Source organism: Epinephelus fuscoguttatus, linkage group LG5 (genome assembly GCF_011397635.1).
Source record: "Epinephelus fuscoguttatus linkage group LG5, E.fuscoguttatus.final_Chr_v1".
Lineage (NCBI taxonomy): Eukaryota > Metazoa > Chordata > Actinopteri > Perciformes > Serranidae > Epinephelus > Epinephelus fuscoguttatus.
In genome coordinates, this window is record NC_064756.1 from 20,299,370 (window position 1) to 20,323,471 (window position 24,102).

The window sequence follows — 24,102 nt, forward strand, 5'->3', positions numbered from 1 at the left end:
TTTTATTTTTCCCCCGAATATTAGTCATATGGCCCAAAAGTACAAACACTACTACCTGTTGAACATCTAAACCTGTTGTAATCCCAACAGCAGGAAGTCTTTTAATAGTTCGTGATCTAGAATAAACTCATTGAGAAAGATCAAGCTATTTGTCTGCAGAGATACTCTGTTTATACTCTTGTAACACAGTGCTTCTGTTTAGTCGAAAGGCACTAATCTCACTCCACTAGAGTTCAGTGTAACATTTCTGTTTTGAATAGTTTAGCTGTTTAAATGCTCGAAATGTTATTTCATGTTATTAGACGTTAGCATCAGAAGAGGAAAAAAAAAGAAGAAATGTGTAATAATACAAAACAAAGTGTATTCTTTCACTTTATTTGCATATCTTACATTTGCAGTTACTTTACAATCTGAATGTCTGAAATACAAAGCAAGTGTGGGATATGCATATTTACTGGAATATTAACACAGGAAAAGATGTTCCTTTAATTTCAATATAAGGTTCCTGTGCAAAATAACTATTAAAGGTATGTGTGTGGGGGGGGGAGAAAAAGAGTCTAATATCTACCCCATAATATTACGCACTTTGCTGCCCATCGGTCCAGTTGCATATATTGTCTTGAAATGATTGTTTGGGAGTTTTGTGTTTCTCAGCTGATGAAATTTCTTCTGCACAAAGGCTTCTTCGGCCACGTGTTTGAGTATGCTTCCCCTGATGATGTGTGGTATTGTGTGTTGCTCTTTACAAAATACGGTCTAATTATATTTTGGTTTGAGTATGCTTTTATATTAAAATGAATAAAATAAAACTCGTCAAACTTTTGTTTGGGTTTTTGATAACTCATACAAGTAGATTGTGGTCAAACAAGTATTGAAGTAGTAATACTACATTTACTGAAGTGCAAGTTCAAAAGTATCACAAATACAAGAATTGGTCCTTGAAGTGTATATTTTGTACTTTTACTGATGCATTGCCATATAAGCAGCACTTGAGTGGTTTAGCTGGAGCTATCTTTAGACTACTTACTATAATTTATTAGGTAGTTTTATTTATAATGATATTTTATTGGCTGATCACGTTTTACACAGAAATTATTAATTTGCAAAGTGGCTATAGATGGCAAATAAAGTGTAGAGTGGAGTAAAAAGTACAATATTTACCTCTGAAATGTGGTATTGAAGTATAAAGTACTATAAAATGGAAATATTTATTTAAAATAATGGCCTATCTCAAAAGTACAGTACTAGTTATGTTCATGACTGCAAATTGCATTCAGCATAGTGTAAGTCATGGGTGCATGATAATTATTGATATGTCATTGATATCAGCCAATTTTCACCTTAAAAATCAGAATTAGACAACATGCATTTTCTTATTTTGTACTTACATTGAAAAGCATTCTATATCATGTCTTCATCTGCTGGTGGGCCATCATGACAAGAGTATGCATGCATAATACAATGTTATTTTCACTACAGAAGAGACTTGATCACTAAAATTAGTTGGGGGAAAAAGTGGATATATCAGTATCTATCGGTATTGGCGTATCGGCGAAATAAGTTTTTATATATTGGGATATCAGATATTGGTAAAAAAAAATGCAACAATAATCACTGCCATTGACAAACTTGGGTCACAGACTCCCTCTGACATTGCAATTTAAATAGGTAGACTATAGTCATCATCATCATCATCATCATCATCATCATTACGACACAACTAGAACCAAAAATACAATCTCTATGTAAGGACTGACGGATACCCTTACACTTCTATTGAAAGTCTAGTCCCAATTAAACGCTTAGTCCCTTTTACTAGCCCAGTGTGGAGACACATTTTGAAAAACAGACACCTGTCTCAATTAGACGCCTGGTGTGGTTGCCAGGTTGGAAGTTCTTCGGATGTATAAAAGCAGTTTGTTGGCTACCCCAAATTATATTATATTATTATATATATTATTATTATATATAATTATATATTATACATTCCTCCATTACCCTGTAACTTATTCATATTCCTTTAGTCCGTAAGGGTTGTCAGATCAAAACAATCAAAAGGGTTTTTCATAGAAATTTATCCAAGTTGTGAGTATTGTTTTAACAGGAAAAAGTGGTGTTGCGTCAGTATGCCGAGTGCCATAATCCTAACTCTCTCTCTCTGATGTGTTGTCTGTCAGAGCACAATCAAATGAATGATTATATGAAGCCTAATTTTTTTTTTACAAATGATATTCATACTGGTTTTAATAAGCAATTTGATTGTATTTTCCAATCTTTGCTGAGCAAGAGCTGAAAAGAATTAAAGGTCTGTCCCATATAGAGGCCTGTTGATTTCAGTGATTTAAGCAAATAATAGCCCGGGCTAATAATTGAACTTTTATGGTATAAAGAAGTGTGAGTTAAAATAAAGGATAAAATACATTATAAATAAACTGTGAAGTGATATAAATCAGTAGTTACATGCAAAGACACTGGAACAGAAATGTGTTGTAGTAAAATGTTCATATCAAGAGTGTAAATAAATATATAAAAACCACTAATGTTTTTGCATGTAGGCTACATAATTTGAGCCAGTGATGGCAATTCCTTAAATCCATCACATAACGCTTAAATATTGTCGTATTTGGAGTTATTTCTGAAGTTTTAAATGATGTCATGTCAAAGTTAAAAGTCAAAAACGTATAAATCAAGCATAGGATTTTTTTAATCTATCAAGGGCGTGCGCGCTCCTGTTAGACCGTGAACGCGAGCGTCGTGCGCGACCACGCGCTCCCGACTGAAGGCGAATGCGGTAGCCTACGAAAAAACAAGCAGGCGCAGCGCCGGAGAGACAAGACGGGCACAGTTTACCTCCACATCACAAGATCATATTTTGGAGCGGAAATTTCACGCCCTGTCGGGTCGTGTTACTGTTAAAGACTGCTGAGGATATCCACGGGCAGAAACAATAGGGTGAGTCCACGTAGTTTTCAGTTATGAAGCCGGTCAGGGTCGAAGGAATCTGGCGTTAGGTGGGGAAAATGACGATGTGGCTGTAATTTTTGCACCTCCTTTTTATGTCTCAAAATGGCGGATAGGCCGCTTGGACTGGAGCAGCAGGTACCTTGTCAGCGGAGTTTATCCTTGTGTCCAGATAAACAATCTTGTGCACTTACTCTAATTCAGGACGGTCGGTGTTAGCGGTTATGTGAGTTAATTGTAGATAATTCAGCTTGGGTGCACATTATGAGCCTGTGGTGTCCGTTAGAGTCAATGTACGAGCTAACTTTCTGACTGCATCGCCGGGAAGCTAACTTGGCTAACGTCAACTTTAGCTAACATCAGCTAACGTTAACCGGGCATACGTTAAATAACGTTTGGCTATCTTAACGGCTGGCAGTGTCGTTATGTCGACCAAAACCATCAGTAGCCACATGAAAACATGTCAGTGTGTGAGGTATGGCAGGGCCAACGTAAATTACAGCTGCATTTGGCGTCTACCCCAGGTTAGTAATAATCAGTAATTAGCATAGTTTGAAGCAGCGTTAGTGCAGCCTGTCAACCGAGTGAAAACCCTCGACAACAAAATCAAATGTAGGTCACAAGACGGTACCGCTGGCATCCTGTGTTAGCTCTGTTATTGTTGGCTTGTGTGAATTATTTATTGCTTTCATCGTGGGGATATTTTGTTGTAAATTGGCGCAGTCGCTGCAGCTTGACACCACTGCTGTATCCAGTGTTAGCATTAGGAGAGGGCGTAAAGTGATATTCGCCATTTGGTTTGCGTTGTATACTTGCTATGAAGACATCGTTGTAATTGAGCATCACACAGCCCTGCTGCAGTTTTCAAACGTGACATGCTCCTGTGTGTATCCCCTCTTGTTGTTTGTCGCTGTCATACTGGTGGGTGCTCGCAGATGGCTGCTGCCATGCTCAGCTGAGGCTCCCATCATCTCTGCGAATCGGGCTGCTTCATGCGGTTTGTTGGCACAGTGTTGGAAAATCAGGGTGGAGCACATCGGAGGCGATGAGTTTGTATGTATTGCGTCTGCTCATGACTCAAGTGTCTGCCTTGTTTTCCGTGTGCACGTTGTCTCTCATTGTGTGGATGTATGATTGAGTGAATCGGAACAGGAATTTGTGGACCGAGCGCTTACACTGGGATTAATGCAAATCGTCGCCGTGGTGGCTCACAGGGTTGTGCACTGAATCCGACAAGCGAGTCCCCCTCGTAATTTTGGGCCACCTTGTCATGATATTGGATATAAAGCACTGGTTTAAGCATGGATACTTGGTGATTTATTTCTCACAGCCACGCCTCTAACGACTGCTTTGCAGCTGATCAACTGGAATTATGGGATATTGATGAAATTGAAAACAGTGTTCAGCTTAGAAAATACATGTTGGCTGTGTGCTCTTCTCTCAGGTAAGAGTGTTTGTGTTTAGTCTATGACTTTTTTGAACTGACTGAAATGTAACCATCTTTTAAAGGAATGTAATCCCCTCTTGAGCTAGTTATTTTGAAGGCTATAATCACAGCAGTTGTTAGGGCTTTTGTGAATATAGCAATGCTATGTTAACATAAACACAAACCAAAACAATTTCGCTGTTGAATTGATTCTGCAGGAGCAGTATTGATGCAGGTTTTATTCTTAAAATCACTGATCAGGACTATCTTGCCAACTTTGGGTGGGTCAAAGTGGATCATCTTAGGTTTCCTCTCTGTTTAAATGTTGGTTTATGCCTTTGTCAACCTATCAAACGTATATTTAGCCCTGATATATGGACTACAACTAGACACATCATTTACACACATTTGTTAGCAAAAGCTGTCCTGTTTCTGACAACATTTCACATGTCAAAAGTCAGACTGACAGACTAACTATGATGTTGAAATGGTTCAAAGTTCAAACTACACTACACTACACTGCACAGTACTCAAATTGTGTATTGCCTGACTTATTTTCTGTGCTTGACGAGTTGGAAAATGCTCATATGAGAACAGCAGCTTTCTGTCTTTGAAAATAAATGCATGCTTTATTTCTCAGTTTACTTGAAAGTGTTCTTCGTAATTCTTGATTTTTATCAAAAGTTGGTTTGAATAAGTGCATCCCGGCAGCCAGGCTCTATTCAGTGCTGTCAGCAATGGAAACACAGTAACACCAATTGTACAGGCTTCGGCCATTGCAAGAGCTGCTTCGCTGGCACTTGTTGCCAGTTGGACAACTAGAGAGTCAAGCAGAGGACAGCCATAGATCATGTTGGGTGTTGCTTTCTAATGTCGTTGGGGTAGTGAAGACTGAAGTGTTACCTGAAAGGAGCAGAATATACAGTTTTGCCGAGGGGGCCTCCTCTTTATTATGTGTCAACAGATGATGAAAGTGAGAGGCTGTTTATTTTTGAGATTGTGGTAGGCTGAAGGGCATACAGATACCTGTATGACTCTCCTTGTCTGAACTGACAGTAGCAGAGAGGTTGACCTTCCAGGCAGGCTGCCCACCAGTGAGCTGACTGGTCATTCATTACTGACCTGCTGCCCGTCAACCAACAACTGACCGCGTCGATTGTGAGGATACATCTGACAATTTTGGCATGACACTATACTACTATCAACAAGGTCTTGTCTAGAGGCTGTTGAATATAATTTTAGCAACCAGTTAAAGGTGTTGCCAAAGTAGCCTGGAGAATTTAAGGGTTTGATTTGAGTATGCTTCATGCCAGTTTGGCAACAATAACTGACAGACTCAGCATACGCCGCTATAACACAGTCTAAATATAGATCTATAATAATTTAAACCAGTAGCTTGTTGGCATCAAGTAAATACCCTGTGGAGGTGGAACAAGCATCTTGTGGTATGCCAAGTGGAACTTTGCTTGCACTGACCAATTAACTTGAACTTATATGAAGGAAGGAGGCTAACTAGTCTTCATTGTGTTGTTCCCACCTGTGTGTGCAGGTTGGCTCAGGCATGCCATTGATTTGTTGTTCCTGTGTGCTTCCTGCTTGCTCAGTCTCGTCTTCCTCTGTGTGTGGATGCGGGCCCTGATCTACTAATCAGGCCTCTTACATCAGGTAACGCGCCTGACAGGATGATGGCCTGGTAATTTGACTGGCAACACACACTTGAGAGATGTGTACATATTCCATCTGGGGACTGAAGTGTTTGAAAACATATGAAGGAATAGCCAAGGTCGGTAATTACAGAATGAATTCCTACATCTGTTGCCGTGTTGTGTAAATAGACCCTTCTTCTGTTAGCCACTGAAGGAAGATGTCAATAGCCGTGTAATTTGATAAGGTTAGCTGATTGTTACCAACCCACATAACTGACCCAGGCACCTGTCGGGTCGTTACGGCTGCAGATTTAAAGCTAAGCCAGATGTTCACTCAGTTAGTGATAAAGCTCTTTGGATGATTTCTGTCTGAGTGCTTTTACCAAGAACAATCTTTCAAAGGAACTGGAGATGATTTACAGAATATCCAGCCTCTCAGTCCCGTTGGTTGGTTGGTGGTTGGTAGTTTAAGAATCAGGCTTCAACACAGGCTAATGTCAGAGCTGCATCACATTACCTACTGCATTACTTGCTGTAATAAATTATCCATGCTTATCCAGCTGATACAGCACAGTGATGCACTTTAGGCATGTAAAATACTGTTTGTGCAGTGTCTCTTGATAGGGACATGTTATGCCACAAAATATTTTAACAGTTTAATAGTGTTGGTGCCAGTGCCTGAACCACAGTGATGTTACTTTCCTTGTGTCCCATAGGAGGAAACTGTCTGAAAATTGATGCATCAAAACCAAACATTACACCAGAACACATTACATTTTTAGAGTTATTTTCTTTTAGTATAATAAATGATCTTCTCCCATATCTTTGTCCCAACTTAAATCGCTAAATGTGTCAGCTAGCAGATCACATGACGGCTTTTTGTTTCAGAAAGTTTATGGCATTTTAACCTGACAGCCAAATAATTAAACCATAAAGGAAACTGAAAATTGCATTTTATCTTCCACTTGTATTGAACTGCAGTGTTTTATCAATATGCAGAGAACATAAACAGTGTCATGTAATACAGATCACAGGCGATGAAGTTGAAGTCATCAACAGAAAATGAAGGCACGCCATATTCCAGCTGTTTGAGATGCTTGCTTTTGACAGAGGATGATGACATAATGTTGCTAGCAGAAACCTGTGAAGAAGAGGTGGCAGCGAGGAGATAACTGTCAGCATTGTCAGCATTGTTGTCATGGTATGTTGTGTGTTGAGCTGCTGGGACACACTATCAGTTAGACTAGTTCAGACTCCGGTGTATTTATTTTCATCCTCTTGCACTTCATTCCTCAGGGGCGTTTTCCTTTGTTCAGACACATGTGTTGACTATCAGAATGTTGTACACATACTTTGTCTGTCATACTTGGAAGGTGTAATATTGTACTGCTGTCTGACATGTTACCTTAACCAGAAACATTATTTGTTTGGACATTTACAATCTTCAAAAAATGGCCAGCCTGACTTACATGTAAGTTTTGAGGGTTTGTCTCAAACTGTTCTAGTAGTGAACAGCTTTTCTGTAACATCCTCTTTATAAGATTTGCTGACACATTACTATGACGTGGGTTTCTTATTTTAGTTACTTGAATTGATTTGAGTGTTTTGACTGAAATCGTATTTTTTTGCTGGTCCACAAGTTTTAAATATGTTGGTCCTGTTCATGTTCTTGACTCTAAACAGACTGTGCACAGACAATGATACAAAGGGTGTGGTTCATTACAGTTCTGACTTGGGGCTTGGTTGCTGCATTCTTAAACTCACAGAGACAGAGGACGTTTCCTTTATTCATTAAAAATGACATTTTAACAACAGATAAGCTGTGAGGACTCATCAGGAAATTAAACAACATCTCTCAAAGCAGTCAGTGCCATTACTGTAAGGGCCCCTTTTTTATTGTGCAGTTCCTGCTGCTACACAAAGACAGGAGAATCAATGGGAGGAAGACACGTAACCATTATTAACTGTCAGTAGGCAGATATATAGATGCACCACGGCTGCAGCCCATTCCAACATCACACAACCACATTTTGCACTGAGCCAATTAGCCTGATTATGTGATTGTGCAAACATTTTGCTCAATACTGGAGCCACAAATGAGATTTGCAGAGAGGGGAGTCTAACACATTAATGGATACTCACAGCAATGACAGCTGCCAGCAGCACAGAGGGAAGTATCAATATATAGTAGATGACCTCATTTCATGCGCTACAGCAGTTTTACAGGTTGATGTTGAAGGCTCATGCTTGTAATGGATGTTTTGTATGTTGAGTTTTAGAAAGAGCCATTTTTAGCTTCAGTGCCATCGCCGGATTGTGTTGATCTACTGCTTACTGCTGTGACCCTGAACCACGACAGAGAGTAGTTTGGCAAAAGGCCGGAAACCCCCTGCACACTGTAACCCACACATAGGTGGAGGTAAGCAGATATTTGGACTGCAGTCACACCAGGTGTGGTGTGGTGACATCAGGGTCCAGAGGATAGCTGTTAGCTACGTCAGGTTGCTTTTACAATGTCAGATATGCAAATAAACAAACGAATACCACAGTTTCACCTTATCAATGCATCAGAACTGACATCCTACATCTACAGGTGTTCTGTTTTGAATAAAGAAGGCCCCTAAGCATCTCTTTTAATGCTAACAAAAGCAGGAGTGAAAGGGAGGAATGTTCCCTTGTGGAAATGTCACTCCTGCATCATCAGCTGAAATAAGTAATGTGTGAATATTCCTTCATTGCAGCTTCCCAGGGTGTTTCTAGTCCTCATGCCCCCGCCAGACACACCTCTGTGTCCTTTGCTGCTTCTCTCTTGTGCAGCAAATCTCATGCCTAATACACATTGTCTCCTGGACATGTGTGCCAGGATGTAGTTTGGTCAGTTTGTTGCAGGTCTGTAGAAGGAGGTATATTGGCTGTGTTTGTACCTTTGTTTACTGGTCTGGCAGAGATTTAGTCAGGCTGGTCCCAGTAGACTAAGAGGCTTATTGTAGCTCACAGTTAGTATTCTAGTGGGTATCTGCTTTGGTAAAATGCTTTTCAAGACTACGATGCAGTGTAAAAATAGACTTCATCACATTTTTGTTAACTGCGTTGCATTTTGTCAAAATCTATTATTGCTCACATCAATACTCCACTCCTAAAAATGTATTCAGTTTCACACATACGCTAATAAATCTTTAGCTACTGGTCATAGTGATTTCATCTTGGCATCACTCAGGCCAGCCAGCATCTTATCGAGGAGTTATCGTAATGAGACGATAAGGTCAGGCAATTTGACAAGAGCACAGCCGTTACTCGAGCCCGCTTGGCTGCGTCTTGTTTTTCTTTTCTGTTGGCAACCTGGGAAGAGAAATACGTTGCTCAGAGAATGTGGGTCAGCTCTTGTATGTTCACGGAGAAAGGAATTTGCTGCAAGAGCAGACCAGGGCTCTCAGACCAGACTGGTGACATGACAGACAGATTACGAAGGTAGATAGCAGTGGAGCTGAAAAGCAAATGAAGGAATGGCTCATGGGAAGAAGGTGGTTTTTATGAAATGTCTGATGGATGGGTTTATGCTGTCAAATTTTCTGTCTGGTAGAAAATAACAGTGTACATCTTTGCTGCTTCTGTTATTTTTTCCATTGTTGACAGAATCTTCAGCCATTTTATCTGCATATAAACTGGTGCAGACATTGATGCACTCCTCCTTTGGCCTCTAAACATTTTCATCTCCACCCACTCTACATGTTATCTGTCATGCATACCTAATGCTGACTTTGCCTCTTTCTCCTCTTCAGATGCAGTTTAGACTTGGCTGGTGACTGGTCTACAGGCTCTCCACTTCTCTTGTCCCTGGAGTCAGCCAGTTGGGGGGCAGATTCCTGCGTTCCCTTTCTCTCAGTCTGAGTCTTTGTCTGGACAAAACCAACTGCCCACTATTGGAGTACACAGCTCGTCCTCGCCCGTGTTGCTTGGATCAGCACAGCTCATCTCCTGACTGAGGAGAGCGCAGCAGCTGCACAAGATTCACCTTTTACCAACTGATCCCTCCCGGCCCCGCCCACACTGCCCCCTCACCATGGTGCTGTCACAACGGCAACGAGATGAACTGTAAGTCATCAACACACCTTTCATACATGTGGCTGAGATATGAAGATGTGTGAGATTATATGAATTCATGGATTTATACTCTGTGGTTTAAATGTTGAACATCTGTTGCATCATGTGATGAGACAAGTTTAATTTCTCCTTCATACCAGATTCACTTTCATGTTCATACACATGTATTGCCCAGTACAACCACATTCTTTTGATGTTGCTGTGCAACTTTGAAGGAGTGAACATGGTTAGGTGCTTTTCTCAGAGTCACTTTGAAGGTGTTTTCCATAGTAGGGAAGTGCAATATTCACTTCAGAGCTGCAACAAGTTATATTTGTTATCAGTTCATCTGGTTCTTATTTCCTCAAATATGAAATAATCACTTGATCTACAAAATGTAAAAACAGTGAAAAATGCCCACAGCAATTCCTTAAAACTAAGATGTTATTGAATCTCAACGGACCCTCCCAAATCCAAAGGTAATCAATTCATTGCCAATTTGTTTTCTGTCAATTAGAGTAATTGTTGCAGCTCTAATTAATTAAGAATAGTTATATATGTGTGTATTTTATGTGTCATCCTAAACCAGACACAAATTTAGGACAACTTTCAGCCAACTACATGTAGATGGTTAAATATTTTAACTTTTATTTTCATTTAAGGCAAAAAATGTGGGCTCAAACAATTTAAAGTTAAACTACAACCAAAAATCATGTGTCTTTTGTTTAGGAATTTATTATCTTTTATCATAGAGTCGACATTCAACATGCTACAAACGTCCTCTGCCAGACATGAACTGGGGCTATTACAGTTCGTGGTTGAAACCATAAATTTTGAGGTGAACTGGGCACCCCAAGAGTAACATTTTTTGTTGTAACCACACTTTATTAGAATGTTAGGGGCACCTCAACATGTTTGAGCCATTAGATCTCTTCTTATTCTCGTCATCTTTTGGTTGCTGACATTTTTGTTGACATGTTGTGGCAGCCCGTGCTATTCTGATTCTCATCTAGTCAAATGTGAGTGTCAACCTGAATCAGATGTTTCTTGAAGCTGCCCGGTGACATGAGTCACCAGGGCTCAAGCAAAAAGAGACTCTACTCCCAAACCACTGATTTTTTCTTAAATCCTGTTTTAATTATCCTTTTCATTGCTTTCAGGCAAGGATGTGTATTGATTACTAGAATCTGTTTAAATAGGGACGTTTTTGTTATTTTTTCTCCTTGGTACCCCTTAGGAAGAATCAATGCCTGGTTTAAGGTTCCTGAGCTCCCTTGAGGTCTTGCAGCACAAATGTATTGATCCTCCATCTACCATACCTACCCCTGATAATGTTTAGTATTCACAATTTGCCCTATGTGACCTTTAGGAGAAGCTTAGAGTGCCAAAACAGGGACCCAAAGTGTTGTAATAGGCTTCAAGCACTTGCTTTGTACACACCGTCAGTGCTCTCAGTGATTCCATAGGCACTGAAGTGGCATGCACACAAAGACATATCTGCACATGTGCTGTGTGGTATATATTGAGCAAGTGGGAAAAGTAAGAGACTGTGATAATGAGGGAACTGTAACATGGCCCTGCTGAGTCTGTGGGCTTGGTAATTAACCCCTGAGGCGGGGGATAAAAAGTTAAGGCAGCTCGATGTAAGATACAAGGTCATGAGAAGGAGATGAGATGATCTTGCTGAGCTCTAGTCCTTAAGAATTCCCTTTTACTTAAGAAGTGAAAAAGGCATATTTTAAAAAGGATATAATAGAGGCTTATGTTTCTGACTTGAAATGAGACAGTGACCCTGTTTATTGTCACCTCTGACCTGTATTGCACTGTCATTGAAAAATGCATCAAATGACAAGGCTCTTAACATTCCTAACTATGTTTCTGTGTTTTTAGATTAGCGCTGTGGGAGGGGTCTGTTGGTATGGAGAGATCTATTGGAATGCTAATCTTTCATGCTATTTGCTATTCAGAGGAAGCTGCCAGGGACCCCCCTTTACCCCTCTTTTCTTCTCTGTAGCACAAGTCCCTGGCCCCATAGCTTACAGAAACTGGTGTGGGACCATCGCACCACTTGAGCCACATTCAAGCATCTGTTGCATTCTTCCTGTTGGAGATGTCGCTTGGCTCAGTTGGTGCTCTCATTGAGCTTGTCAGCGATAAAGTACCCCTAAGATCTTATTTCCTAACTGGCAGTCCCATTGTGAGAAGACAGCTTGAAAACCCAGTGGATGATTTTGAAATGTGCAATATAAGTAAGTAGAGGGAAACTGACAGACCTGCACTAACTTTAGTGTGTGTGACATCAGAACAAATGTTTTGGACATTTAATTTTGTTTTATGCAGTTTATCCCTCTATCTTGTTGACTTTGACTTCCCAGTAGATACTGAGCTGCTCTCTTACAGGAGCCAGAAACATATAACACTTTTATTACTGGTGTGGAACAACATAATCTAAAAAGAGAAATCATCTTTGTCCCCTAAACTGGTGCTTTTTTGCCAACACGGCAGTCAGATGCTGTGATTGCGTAGCATCCTCACAACAACTCTATTTTTATGAGCATAGCCAATGAAAAGCTTACTTGTGTTTCTTACCAGGGTCAGGGGACTTGTCCCCGCTGGCATGTCATAAAAATAGACACAGAACACACACTATCTGCTCCCCTGAAAGACCTGGAGGCACCCATGTGCAGATGGGCCTTTGCTTTTGAACTCTCTCTTTGCTTAACAAAGAAAATCCCCTCAGCCTTCTCCATATCTTTGGTTACAAGATGGTTCATGTGATTTTTTTTTTTTTTTTGTCCTTTTTCCATCGTCCCCTGGCTGTGAATGTGGTGACATAACAGATTAAATGCCAAAGACCTCTGCCGTTCTGAAGACATAAAGGTGACATAAACAATGAAAGACTGTTGCATAGTATAGTGCAGTCAAAGCATGACATGAGGAGTTTACACTGGCAAAGGATGTCTGTTTTATTCACTGGCTTTAAACTCAGAGACTAACAGGTATTGTGTGTGTCCTCCTTATTTGGGTATTCTGTTTATATGGACTCTCCTTATATATCCCTGTCTTCATATATGTGTAAATAAGCATCATCCTCTGTCCAACTTTACACTTGTCAACAAAAATAATAGGATAGTGCCAAGATTTGAAATATAGCTGTGCAAGATAAAGATAAAGTAGACTGATTTGGTATCTTTATAAATTAGTTGGCCAACTTTATTTGTGCATACCTTTTTGAAATTGCCACAGCACTGTCAGTTTTAAGTGTCAGTGACCAGATTTGTGGGTCACAGCCAAAGCGTGTAACTTTTTTATTAACTGCACTGATTGTTTCGGTTATTCCCTACTTGGGCCCAGAGATGCAGTATTTCTAATAGCTGTCATGTATCTGTGGAAGCACTCCAGTGTTTGGGTGTGACAGGTCCCTCCTGAGGGGGGATTGCACACAGACATTTGTTGCTGGCACACACAGACACTCAGTCTTGCATGTTCAGTTCCCGAGCCTCTCCATTGGTGCTCAGTGTAGTGAACACGGCCGGGAGCATCTGCAGGGGGTCTTTCAGCAATACGGATCTGATTTGGCCTCGGGACTGACACACAGATGGATTGGCATGGTAACAGTGTCTGTGTTCTGGAACCATCATCCCATATCAATCATTTACTGTCCCCCATATAAAAAGGACTTGGTTTTAGAAAGAGGAAGGATGTAGAAACCTTTGAGTTTCAATGGTTGCCTGGTCACAATGAATCTTACTATATTTTGTTCATCCTCATTCATTGTGAATTGAAGGAATGCTGAATTATGACAATCGTCCACATCTTTGTTGTGAATGTTGTAAATGGTTGTGTTTTTTTGGGGGGTGGGGGGGTATTCTCACTCACAGTGAGAACATTTGAATCCATTAAGACGAGAAGTAGAACTATTAGTTATTCTTATTTGCAGCTCTGCCCAAGATAGCATTAACACAAGGAGGAAATTTAAAAGGACTCCCTCCTTATCACATGTTTTGGTTAATAACAAACTGTCCTATTACCCTTTTATATTTGCGTGATGGGAAGCCTAGTCCCACGTTTGTAGTCTGCCCATCCTTGTTATCCTTTGTTTATCCAAGCTTGAAGTATACACACCATCATGGGATTTAAGAAAGTACACTTAACTCTTCAAAGCTTCGACTTCAGCTCGACCAACAAAGCTCCATCATCACTATGTGACAGAAAATGTGTGCATGCGACACGCCCATTATAGAAAAGTGCGTGACTTCTTTGTGTATTTTGCTGTGTAGATCATGCTGCTTTCTGATCTGAAACCATACTGCACTAAGCACACATGCACCTTCATTCTACGGAATAGTTGCTGTTGTACTGAGACTGAATTCAGTAAGAAGACAGTCCTGAATTGGACGTTTACTCTTCTATGGATCCTAATGAGAAAGAGTTTCCCCTTTTGAAGTCATCTTCTGGCTTAAGGGTTGATCCTCACTGCAGCGCTTTTAACTTATCTGAAAGAAGACTGCTTTCTTTCTCTCACAACCTACCTGTTTCACATTGAAATTAACAGCATTATGATAATCACTCCTCTAAGAGGCTTGGAGGTGACTGAAAGTTGGGTAGTAAAGGGCAGAAGCTTTTATGGGTACGCCAAATTTTCTCTATTTTTTCCTCGAAATGATGTGGTAGATTTACTGTTTGGTTAATCAAAGTAGTGATTACCTTCAGGAGATGTGCTTCATGTCTCAGTGACCAATGCCTCTGGCTCCTCCTCATCAGTCAAGCAAGAGAAATAGTAGATTGGTTGCAGTTTTCATGGAGGTCCAACTGTAACTGAGCAATTATGCAATCCCATCATATGATTTTTGTGGAATGCTTCTCCCTTGAGAAGTTGTTCAGTGCTCAGCTGTTAAGACGAAGGAACAAGCTTAACCTTTAATGCTGTCCACCTTCCTGTTTCTTCTCTTAACACACCCTCTGCTTTGCTGAATGTGTCTTGTTACTTTCACATGCTGAACCTTCCAGCAGAGATAGTGGTTCATTTTCTGTAAAGGTTAAAGTTTGTTTACCCGTGACATTAAAGTGCTGGACATTTGAGATGAAGCTGGATGTACCTGATGTAGGGTACTTGGTGTTTCTCCTGCTGTTTGCAGATTCTTCTCGTCCTTTGTTTCATTGAGTGGTAGCACTGACATCTTGTGGTTCTTTCAGTTGTCCAGTTTGACAAAATGCTCACCTTACAGGTTTTTAGAATTTACACCATCTCCAAACAAACACCTACCTTGGGTAAATTGCAGGACTGTCATTCATACTTGAAAAGGGAGAACTGCAAGAATGACATGGGAGTGTTGACACTGTTTACACCCGAACATGAAAAAACTTGGAAAATATCCAGGTAAAGCTGCATGCCTGGTAGAATTAGCTCTGTTTAGTCCTGGAAGGATGTCCCACACTTTGCGAAGTTAGCACAGTCTTTACTTGAAGATTATGAAAAACGTGAACGGAATAAGCTGTCAAATCATTGTCTCTAGCAGTACTGCCATGCATTGCTCATTAACTTAGCAGAGACAGTGGTTACATCACCACGCAGCACTGGCCGGTCCTCCTCTGCTGTTAGTGATCATCGAAGAGAACAACCACTGGTACAACCTCTGCCAGCTCTTTTGGAGCACAGTCAAGGCCACCAGAAAACCTTCACCCTCATCAGAAGGTGGTAATGTTTTCTAATGGTGCATGTCTAAGGGTGTGGGCAATTCGCTCAGGGTACAAAAGCTGTGACTGTGATATATGCCTGTGAAATAATCCATAGGAAGTGAATTTCATATGTGCCGAGGGACATGTCAGAGGGTAGGCTTCAGCTCCTTCCTATTAAACATTAATCAGCAGTTTTGAAAGATTGAACAGGTCCATACATCGTGTGATCTAGAAATACTAAGGGTGGCGCCCATAGACAGATATATGGCACAGGGCATTGGCCTGGCCAGGCAAGCAAAATTCTCTCCTCTATAAGATTTATTAGAGCATTTAGAGTCCATCTGCAGATGATGAGAGTGCTGTATGCACTGTATACATGTAAAGGGCTGTGTTTCTTTAAGATTTAGGCAGAGTGAATGGGTAGCCCAACATGTCTATGATTAAACGTATCATAAATGATGCTTTGACAAGAGAGTGCTGATCTTGTCTTTGCTGGATGATTGTATTGCACTTTGTAAGTCAATAAAATCAGAAATTAATTGGCCATTTAAATATATGAGCATTGTTTGAGATTTATACGTAGGCAAGAGAATTCAGCCATAGCATCAAAGTGTTAGCTTTCAGACATTTAGAAAACATTGTTGTTCTTGTGAATATCTGATGGACATTTGTTATTGACTAAAGAAAAAAAAAGATACATTGGCAGAGATAGATGTTGATATTTTTAAGCACTGGCCCCATGGACCATCAAGCCCCTACATTTGGTGGCCACAATACATTTTTGGTGGCCCAAATCTAAACTTACAACACCCTTCAGAAACTTTGTGGAGCTGTGACACTTCAGTAAATGAAAAGGTGTTAACAGGATGAGATATCTTTGAAAACATATGGTATATTATATGGTATCTCTTAATTCAGTCTGTTGTTTCTTAACCTTGTCATATGTAGTTGTTGTCAGTGGCAGAATAAAAATGCCATGAAAATGTTGAGGAAATACTAATATTTTGGTAGCCCTATAGACAAAGTCATACTAAAAGATGCACTATAAACAAGATTGGTTTTAAAATAATCAAGATTTTACCTGAGGTAACTGTTGCTTCTTATTGTTTTGTATTTAGTTGATGTAAAGCAGCTACATACAGTTTTTGTTATCAAAGTACAAGTACCTCAGCAGTGTACTTCAGTATAGGAGTAACCGTCTCTGGTAACTTTAATCTCAGTCAGAAGTGGCTGTAACTCCAGACTCAAAGTACTTTTAATGTTACCTCCAAACTGTACTCAGGCGATGTACTTCAGTAAATGTATTTACTGTAAACTTGTTGTGTTGTCATATTAAACTGTAGTTCACAGTTTAATGCTTCCCCTGTTCTACTAAACAGAAACTCTCAGTTCTGCTGTGTTTAGCTCAGTTAGCTGTAGCTTGGCTAGCTTTTTTAGCCAAACACACCACAGTAACTGGCTGTCAGCAGCTGTCAACAGCTAACTAGCTCTCCTTCCAGTGAGAAAAGCATGAAGATGTGCTGTGTTGTGGTTGCTTGGTTCAGTTTGTCATTTGCTAAGCAATAGTTATACATACATAAGAAAATCCCTTCCTTCCTGAAGTCATCCCCAGGGAAAATCTCTGTTCATCCCAGAAACACTTTCTATCGCCCCAGCACGACGGGATGGTGTAAGTCTGGAGCCCTGGCTAGCTAGCAACTAGTACTATTCTCTGTTTTCAGGCCTAAATGAATCAAGATGTTGGTGAAACTGTAATGTTGTGTTGGAAAAGGCGTGCAGTATGCTTTTTTAACTATTTATTTAACCTTTATTTAGAGAGGTATTCTCATTGAGACACACAGTCTCATTCTCAAGAAACCTGACTAAATTTATTGGCCGTAGGGGGCCACCTACACGTGATATTTAATGGACACAGAGTAACTCTGTGGCCACGGGCCATTGACCATGGTTAATGTCAAACCCTGATAGGACATAATTGTTAGTGGCATCCCTCATATTGTGCTTTCAAACAGCGAGCAGTCACCACCTCCATTGTTTTCAGTGTTAACACAGCAGCAGCCGTGTGGCCATGGTCTTACTCTGATAGCGCTCAACTGTACTTTTGGCCATACCAAAAGCACAAACATGAGTTAATGTTAATCCAGTGACCACTGAAACGGAATGGCCCAGTCACCACCAGGTACAGCGTAATCTGTTATGAGCTACATGAGATGATGTATTACACAGCACACTTCAAACAGCTTAACACATTAAGATGTTTTAATTACTAAAACTGGTCACGTCTCTGTCATTAACACAGATTGTAGTGAAATTAGGGAAAGTGTGGAGGTTCGGTTAGTAAGTGTTCATCTTTAACATAATGTGAAAGTGAATGATCATGGAGCAGGAATTGGGAGGAAGTGATGTCACTGGCAGACATGCTGGATGGCTGACTCACTGCTCTTCTCAGAAGGATGAGGTCATGCATCTCTCCTTCGTCTCACCCATGTCTCACTTTGTGTCACAGGCTGCAATTTCCCTCTCACTCCATTATCAGTTTATTGTACGTCAGAGAGCAGCTCTGTAGCAGAGGCCTGACTGACCGCAACACAACTCATGTGAGACTCACATAGGCTTCACTGAATGAAACAACATTTCTTGCACTTTTGAAAAGACATTGCAGTTGTAGTTTTTGAGTAGTTGGTGAGCGATTGAAGCTGTTTTCAGCCTTTTGATCTCATTGAAACAGACCAAGTTAACAGCTGCAGATGGTCTGTCAGGCTCTCTATTGTTCTTTTTCCTTCATCTATCTGTCCTTTCTGTCCACGTACTCGCCCTGCCCTCTTTCTCACTATCTCCCCATCACGTCATGTAGCTGTGGGCCGCTAGTAACCATGGAAACCAGCTGGTTTGCTCTCCTTCTGTCGACATTGGTATACATCTTTTCCCCTGTTTCTATCTCAGTCTTTGGGGACTGGATATGAAAACTGCATGTTTGTGTGTGTTTTTGTTATTTTGCCACATGTAGGGTGTAGTGGGGGTCAGGGGAGCGGTGAGCACTGTGTGTTCATGTCTGCTTTCAGCACTGCAGCTCTTTGACAGAGACCCACTCTGACAATATTGTCCTCTGCTGCTTAGCTACGCTTTTGAGTGCTTAATGTTTGAAACAATATGCATTCAGAAACAAAAACAGGAGGTGCTGTGTATAAATATTAGACCCCATTTTATTCACTTTCTTTGCTGTGTGGCTGTGCTGTTTGTACAAATGGTATAGCATGTGCGCTATTGTTCTTGCACCATGCAGAAACACCTGAAATATACTAAATATGTTCCATGATTACCACCTCATGTCCTGAAGCTACTCAAATAAACTGATCCACCATGGAGTTTGCACACAACACCATGCAAAATAGAAAGTGAGGCAAAAATCTTACATCAGAGTGACTTTTTCCAATACCATATGTTTTCTTTCTGCAAATGAGATTAACTGTGGGAGGCCGACCTCTGAAGCTATCTGTTTCTTATAGATGTACTAGAATCAAAGGAGTCTAATGTGGAGTAGAATCATGTGCTAGTTGCTTGTATTCCCTATAGAGCTACATGTAACTCAGCAAATTCCTGCAAAGTGATTTAACTTCCCAACCTCATCGTGATACCCTATCCTCTTAATTAGACTCTATGGCTTGTTTGACATCTCGTCGTTGGGTTTGATTGAAGCAGACCTGCTCATACACACCCTCCTGACACACCCACACCACATCAAAGCTTCCTCTTTGCCTCGGCTTGTCTCACCTGCAGCCTCCCTCGCCTGCTTATACAGTACACTTTCTCAGACATGCGAGCACACCTCGGCCCTCCCCTCTTGTGTTTTCTAGACTTGCGGCAGGCGGGCTGTCAGAGGAGAAGATAACCTCCTGCTAACCTTGAGCTGTAATAAGGCCTGCTCCTGTTGTCATGGGGATTCAGGTGGGCAGAGGGAGACGGGGGTTTCAGTGCTCAACACTGACCGGGAGGGCACAGGGGGCACAGGCTGGGCTGACAGATTGTACCCCCCACCCCCCTCATATTGGCACCTCAAAGGCTTGCCTGCCTGACAGCTTGTCTGGCTTCTTCTGGCATTAGTGGTGGGGTTCGCTGTTCGTGAACGCAGGAGGGCTGGAATCAAGGAAATATTGTATAAATAGAGTAAAATAACATTTGTATCAGACATTCATGAATTCAGTGTCTTTTTACCTCATTTTTTAGTCTCTCTTAAGTTGTGCCAAGCCTGGCATGTAATACAAAAACAAGTGTACAACTAGTAGAGTGTGTATTATGGCTGCTCTGTTTGAATGTAGGATAGTTAAGGTTATCACTTGATAACCATAACTTACTGACCACAGTGATATGGCTGTGGTCAGTATGTAAAATCAGGAGACAAAAAGAGGATGAGTCAAGATAGTCTCCTTTCTCCTCACTTTCAGTTTGGCTGTCCAGTCTATTGTCTGGCCTATATTGGCATCTCTCTTCACATATTTGAAATAGTAGGAGAGAAACACACTCTCCTATCATCCCCACAGTCTTTTTGTCGGCTTTTTTAAAGGTGTGGTGTCTTTGAATATCTCCTTGTGTCTGACTGCAAACTTGTGCATGAAAAGTAGATGAACTGGAGTAGAACAGTATCCAGAAGCTTTTCCATGATCTATCTGTGTGTGTGTGTGTGTGTGTGTGTGTGTGTGTGTGCGCGTGTGCGTGTGCGTGTGTGTGTGCGTGTGTGTGTGTGTTTGTGTGGGATGGTGGGATGTTCACTGACTCTCATTTCCCCCATATCTACACCATGGGGAGTCATCCCTTCCCATTATTTGCCCACAGCAACAAGAGCTCATTATAAAAGCCAGACAGATGTGTTCTCGATTTGTGTCAAATGGGAGGAGAGGGGTGTGTGTTTGTGTGTGTGTGTATATGTCTGTTTGTATGAGAGAGCAGGAGACTGTGTGTATTGTTATAGATAGCTTTAGACTGCGTTTATGCATACCAAGCATTTTTATTATATAGCTAGAACCATGATAACACAATCTGAACGTGTTAAATTTACATCTTTGTCTCAAACGTTTCCTGAGCACACTAATTTTCTGTCTTTGTTTTACAGTGTTGAATACAACTCCATTACTCACGCCGTTCCTGGTGGCACTTTAACAACTATCTTGTCTGCTAATCAGGAGAACTAATTACGGGTCCTCTTTGTCTGTTTCAGAAATCGAGCGATAGCCGATTATCTACGTTCCAATGGATATGAAGAAGCATATTCCACTTTCAAGAAGGAGGCGGAATTAGATAATGTGAGTAGATTAAGGGTGGACACACACATCCGCACAGCCAATCAGACCAATTTACACAAACAATATGCCTTGATTTCCACTTTATTTCTCATTTTAGTCAACACGTTCACGAGTGTGACCGGGAACACCTGCACCCAATTATGGTGGTCTGTCTGATTAGGGGGTCTCTGCTACATGCTGCTGCTAATTCACCTTGAGAAAAGCTTTTATTACTTGTAAATAGTGCATTTACAATAGCACTGTGATGTATGTAGGTTTCTTATTATATTCTTAAATTATGTTATTTATGTATTGATTTTTAAAGGGACAAGTATGTAGCATGAAACCATGGCACACACCACAGCATTTAGGCCTATAGCCGAAGGTAATTTGCAATGCCCGTCCCAATACAATCATATGTTTTAGTTTTAAGATGATATATAGCTGTGTTGTTGCACTGTGCTACATTATATTGAGAGCTGGACCCCCTCATGTATGTAAACAGGGAGAACAAATTATAGAAACACCTCAATATTTGTCTGATGATTGCTGCACAGTACATAATGAATTTGGGAAAACGCCTATAAATATCGATCCATCTTCATGATGTAGTCCAATAAGACACCATCTTGAATTATGACCTCAATAATTAACATATAATTGACTCTTTACATTTCTGACAATGTCAAAAAACAGAAAATTATAAACTTCGTAAAGGTAGAGGTCATGGCAAAGCTGTTGTATTGAATGCAATAGATTGTACAGGTGTGCCTAATAAAGTGCCCACAGAGTGTATTGTACACAAAACACAGCACGTGACACTGTATCTGGACAATGGCTTTGTTTTTGTTTGTTCTTTTGTAGCTGACCTTTTCTTTTGTCCCTTACTTTTGTAGTAAAACCATTTTGTAGCAGTGCACAACCCATACAGGAAACCAAATAAAGAAACAGTGTAGAACTTGCTAAGTAGTGAAAACAGTATTGTTGTTTTGGACTAAGTATGAGTTGAAGTGTGTTAACTTTGACTTTAGGGTGTTCACATTCACATCAGAAAGAAGGTGTAGAGATTGTAGCTCTTCAAGTAAATACTCCTAAGTCATATAAAATATTTGCCATTAATGCTTTGCAGTCAGGAGCGATCTGAAATCTGTGATGTGCAGACACTGGCAGACCTTGGTGAATCAAGTCTCCACCAAGTCTACTTTTTGCTTTTTGTGGGGGCTTTTAGCTTTTCATATGATCCTAAACAGCATCTAAAACACATGCTTAGTTGGATTGAGACTGGGCATTTTACTGTGTAGCCTTATAAAACTCCTTAAATTGCCTCTGTATGTTCATTATTATTGTCCTATTGTCTTTAAATGGGGGGAAACTATATAGAAAAATCACCCTTAAAGATGGAAGTCTGTATTTATACCTCATATTTGTTGTTTAATGTCATATAAAATTTAAAATGTGAATGAAAATGTGCACCACTGGAAAATCAAACCATAGAGGCAGGAATGTAAACTATTTCAACAAATTGTGCTCCTAAAATTTGATTCTGTGTCTCATGAGTTCCAGACGCTACAGTGCTCATTGGAAAATTGTTAACTTGTACTCCTGTTTGTAACGTTACCACTGCCTCATCTCCAACCCTTTTCATAAAGCGACCAAGCCAACAGTTGGCTCTTGGACGATTCGGGCCGTTAAAGAGCAACTTTTGCCCTTGTTTGTGTGGTGTGTCCTGGACCTATACTAGTACTAGTTTTGGGCTTTTTTTCCGGCAGATTCAGTATGTAGAATGGTCATTGGAAACAGTGGAGATGGTTAGTGAATGAAATCACTCTAATTAGCAGTGGAATTTAGCGCACAAGAAGAGAAACAGAAGTGAGAAAGCAAGCAATTGGATAAAGTCAAGAGGGCGTGAGCTCAAAACACACTTATATTATTTAAGATAATGTTTTTAGCCCTTAAGCTCTTCAGCAGAAATGGTTTGTAATTTTTTGTGCTATTGTTGGCTAGCGCTAGCTTGTGTTGTTATGTGCTAGTTAGCTAACTAGCTTCTTGAATCCGTCCTTTTGGTCTTCCGGTTTCTCCTTTTTTAAACTATAAATACTACTGCCGTCTGCTGATACAGAGTTAGGTGCAGACTATATGTGCTTGTTTGCGGTTGGCTATAGCCTTTGTCTTGGTGTGTTCAGGTGCTACTTTTTTGCAGAGACACAGGCGACCTGAGGTGATGCTACAGTCAGTCTTGGGCACTACTAGTTCTGTGATGTTGGTTTGATGTGTCTGGGCCTTTAAACTCTTTTTCCTCTGCCTCTCTGTAGCACATCTCCTTTCACCTTGTGTTCACTTGAAACCCCGCCACCTTCTCCTCTGTGTCTTTATTCGTTCTTCCAGACGTTTTCTCTGTGGCAGCCCTGTGGAAGCAGGCTGAATAATAAATGAATGGCACGGAGGGATAGGTGCACCCTATTGGGTATAAGCGCTCACCCACACACACACACACACACACACACACACCTTGCAGCACCGTGCCTAACAACCAACTGACTTTTGGCACCATTTCCCTGAGATCACATTATGAGGCATTTATTATGAAGGTTTTTTTTAACATCTGTTAAATGTGGTTAGATTTTGTTAAGAGTGAATTGAATGTTCTTAACCTTGGACCTTTGTGGCTACTTTAGTCACAGTGTAAGGTTAATGCTCTGTGAGCTGATGTGCATCAGCAGGTTTTCACAGTACAACTAGTAAATTAAAGGTCATGCTCTAGTTTCTTTATGCCTTGTGAAAGAAAATGTACATACCTGCATTTATATACAAACACATGCATGGTTACTGTCCACTGTCAGCAGACTGGCAGGCTGTATTGAAGTCTGGCACTTCTCATGTGTGTGTGTCCGTTGTTGTGTGTGTTGTGTTGGTGCAATGGCAGAGTGTCCAGGCAGATGGCAGATTGGATGGTGGCAGTCTTGTCCAGACTGGGTTCCCTGCTCTCCCTCTATGTTTTTGTTTCTCCTCCATTTCTCCGCAGTGTCTCGGTTAG

General features: G+C 40.7%; 1 protein-coding gene across 3 annotated transcripts in view; it reads left to right on the forward strand.

Moving 5' to 3' along the window:
- Window positions 1-2,756: 2,756 nt before the first annotated feature.
- Window positions 2,757-24,102, forward strand: part of LOC125888631 (lissencephaly-1 homolog) — a 36,735-nt gene continuing 15,389 nt past the window's right edge. Inside the window, exons 1-3 of one of the 3 annotated variants that reach the window (XM_049576108.1) lie at window positions 2,757-2,952; window positions 9,813-10,125; window positions 21,005-21,089. In XM_049576108.1, coding sequence (XP_049432065.1) covers window positions 10,094-10,125; window positions 21,005-21,089 — 117 coding nt within the window. In that variant the 5' untranslated portion in view covers window positions 2,757-2,952; window positions 9,813-10,093. Of the gene's footprint in view, window positions 2,953-3,076; window positions 3,100-4,384; window positions 4,406-9,812; window positions 10,126-21,004; window positions 21,090-24,102 lie in introns of those variants that run through there. The other 2 variants (XM_049576110.1, XM_049576109.1) reach the window with 2 other exon arrangements.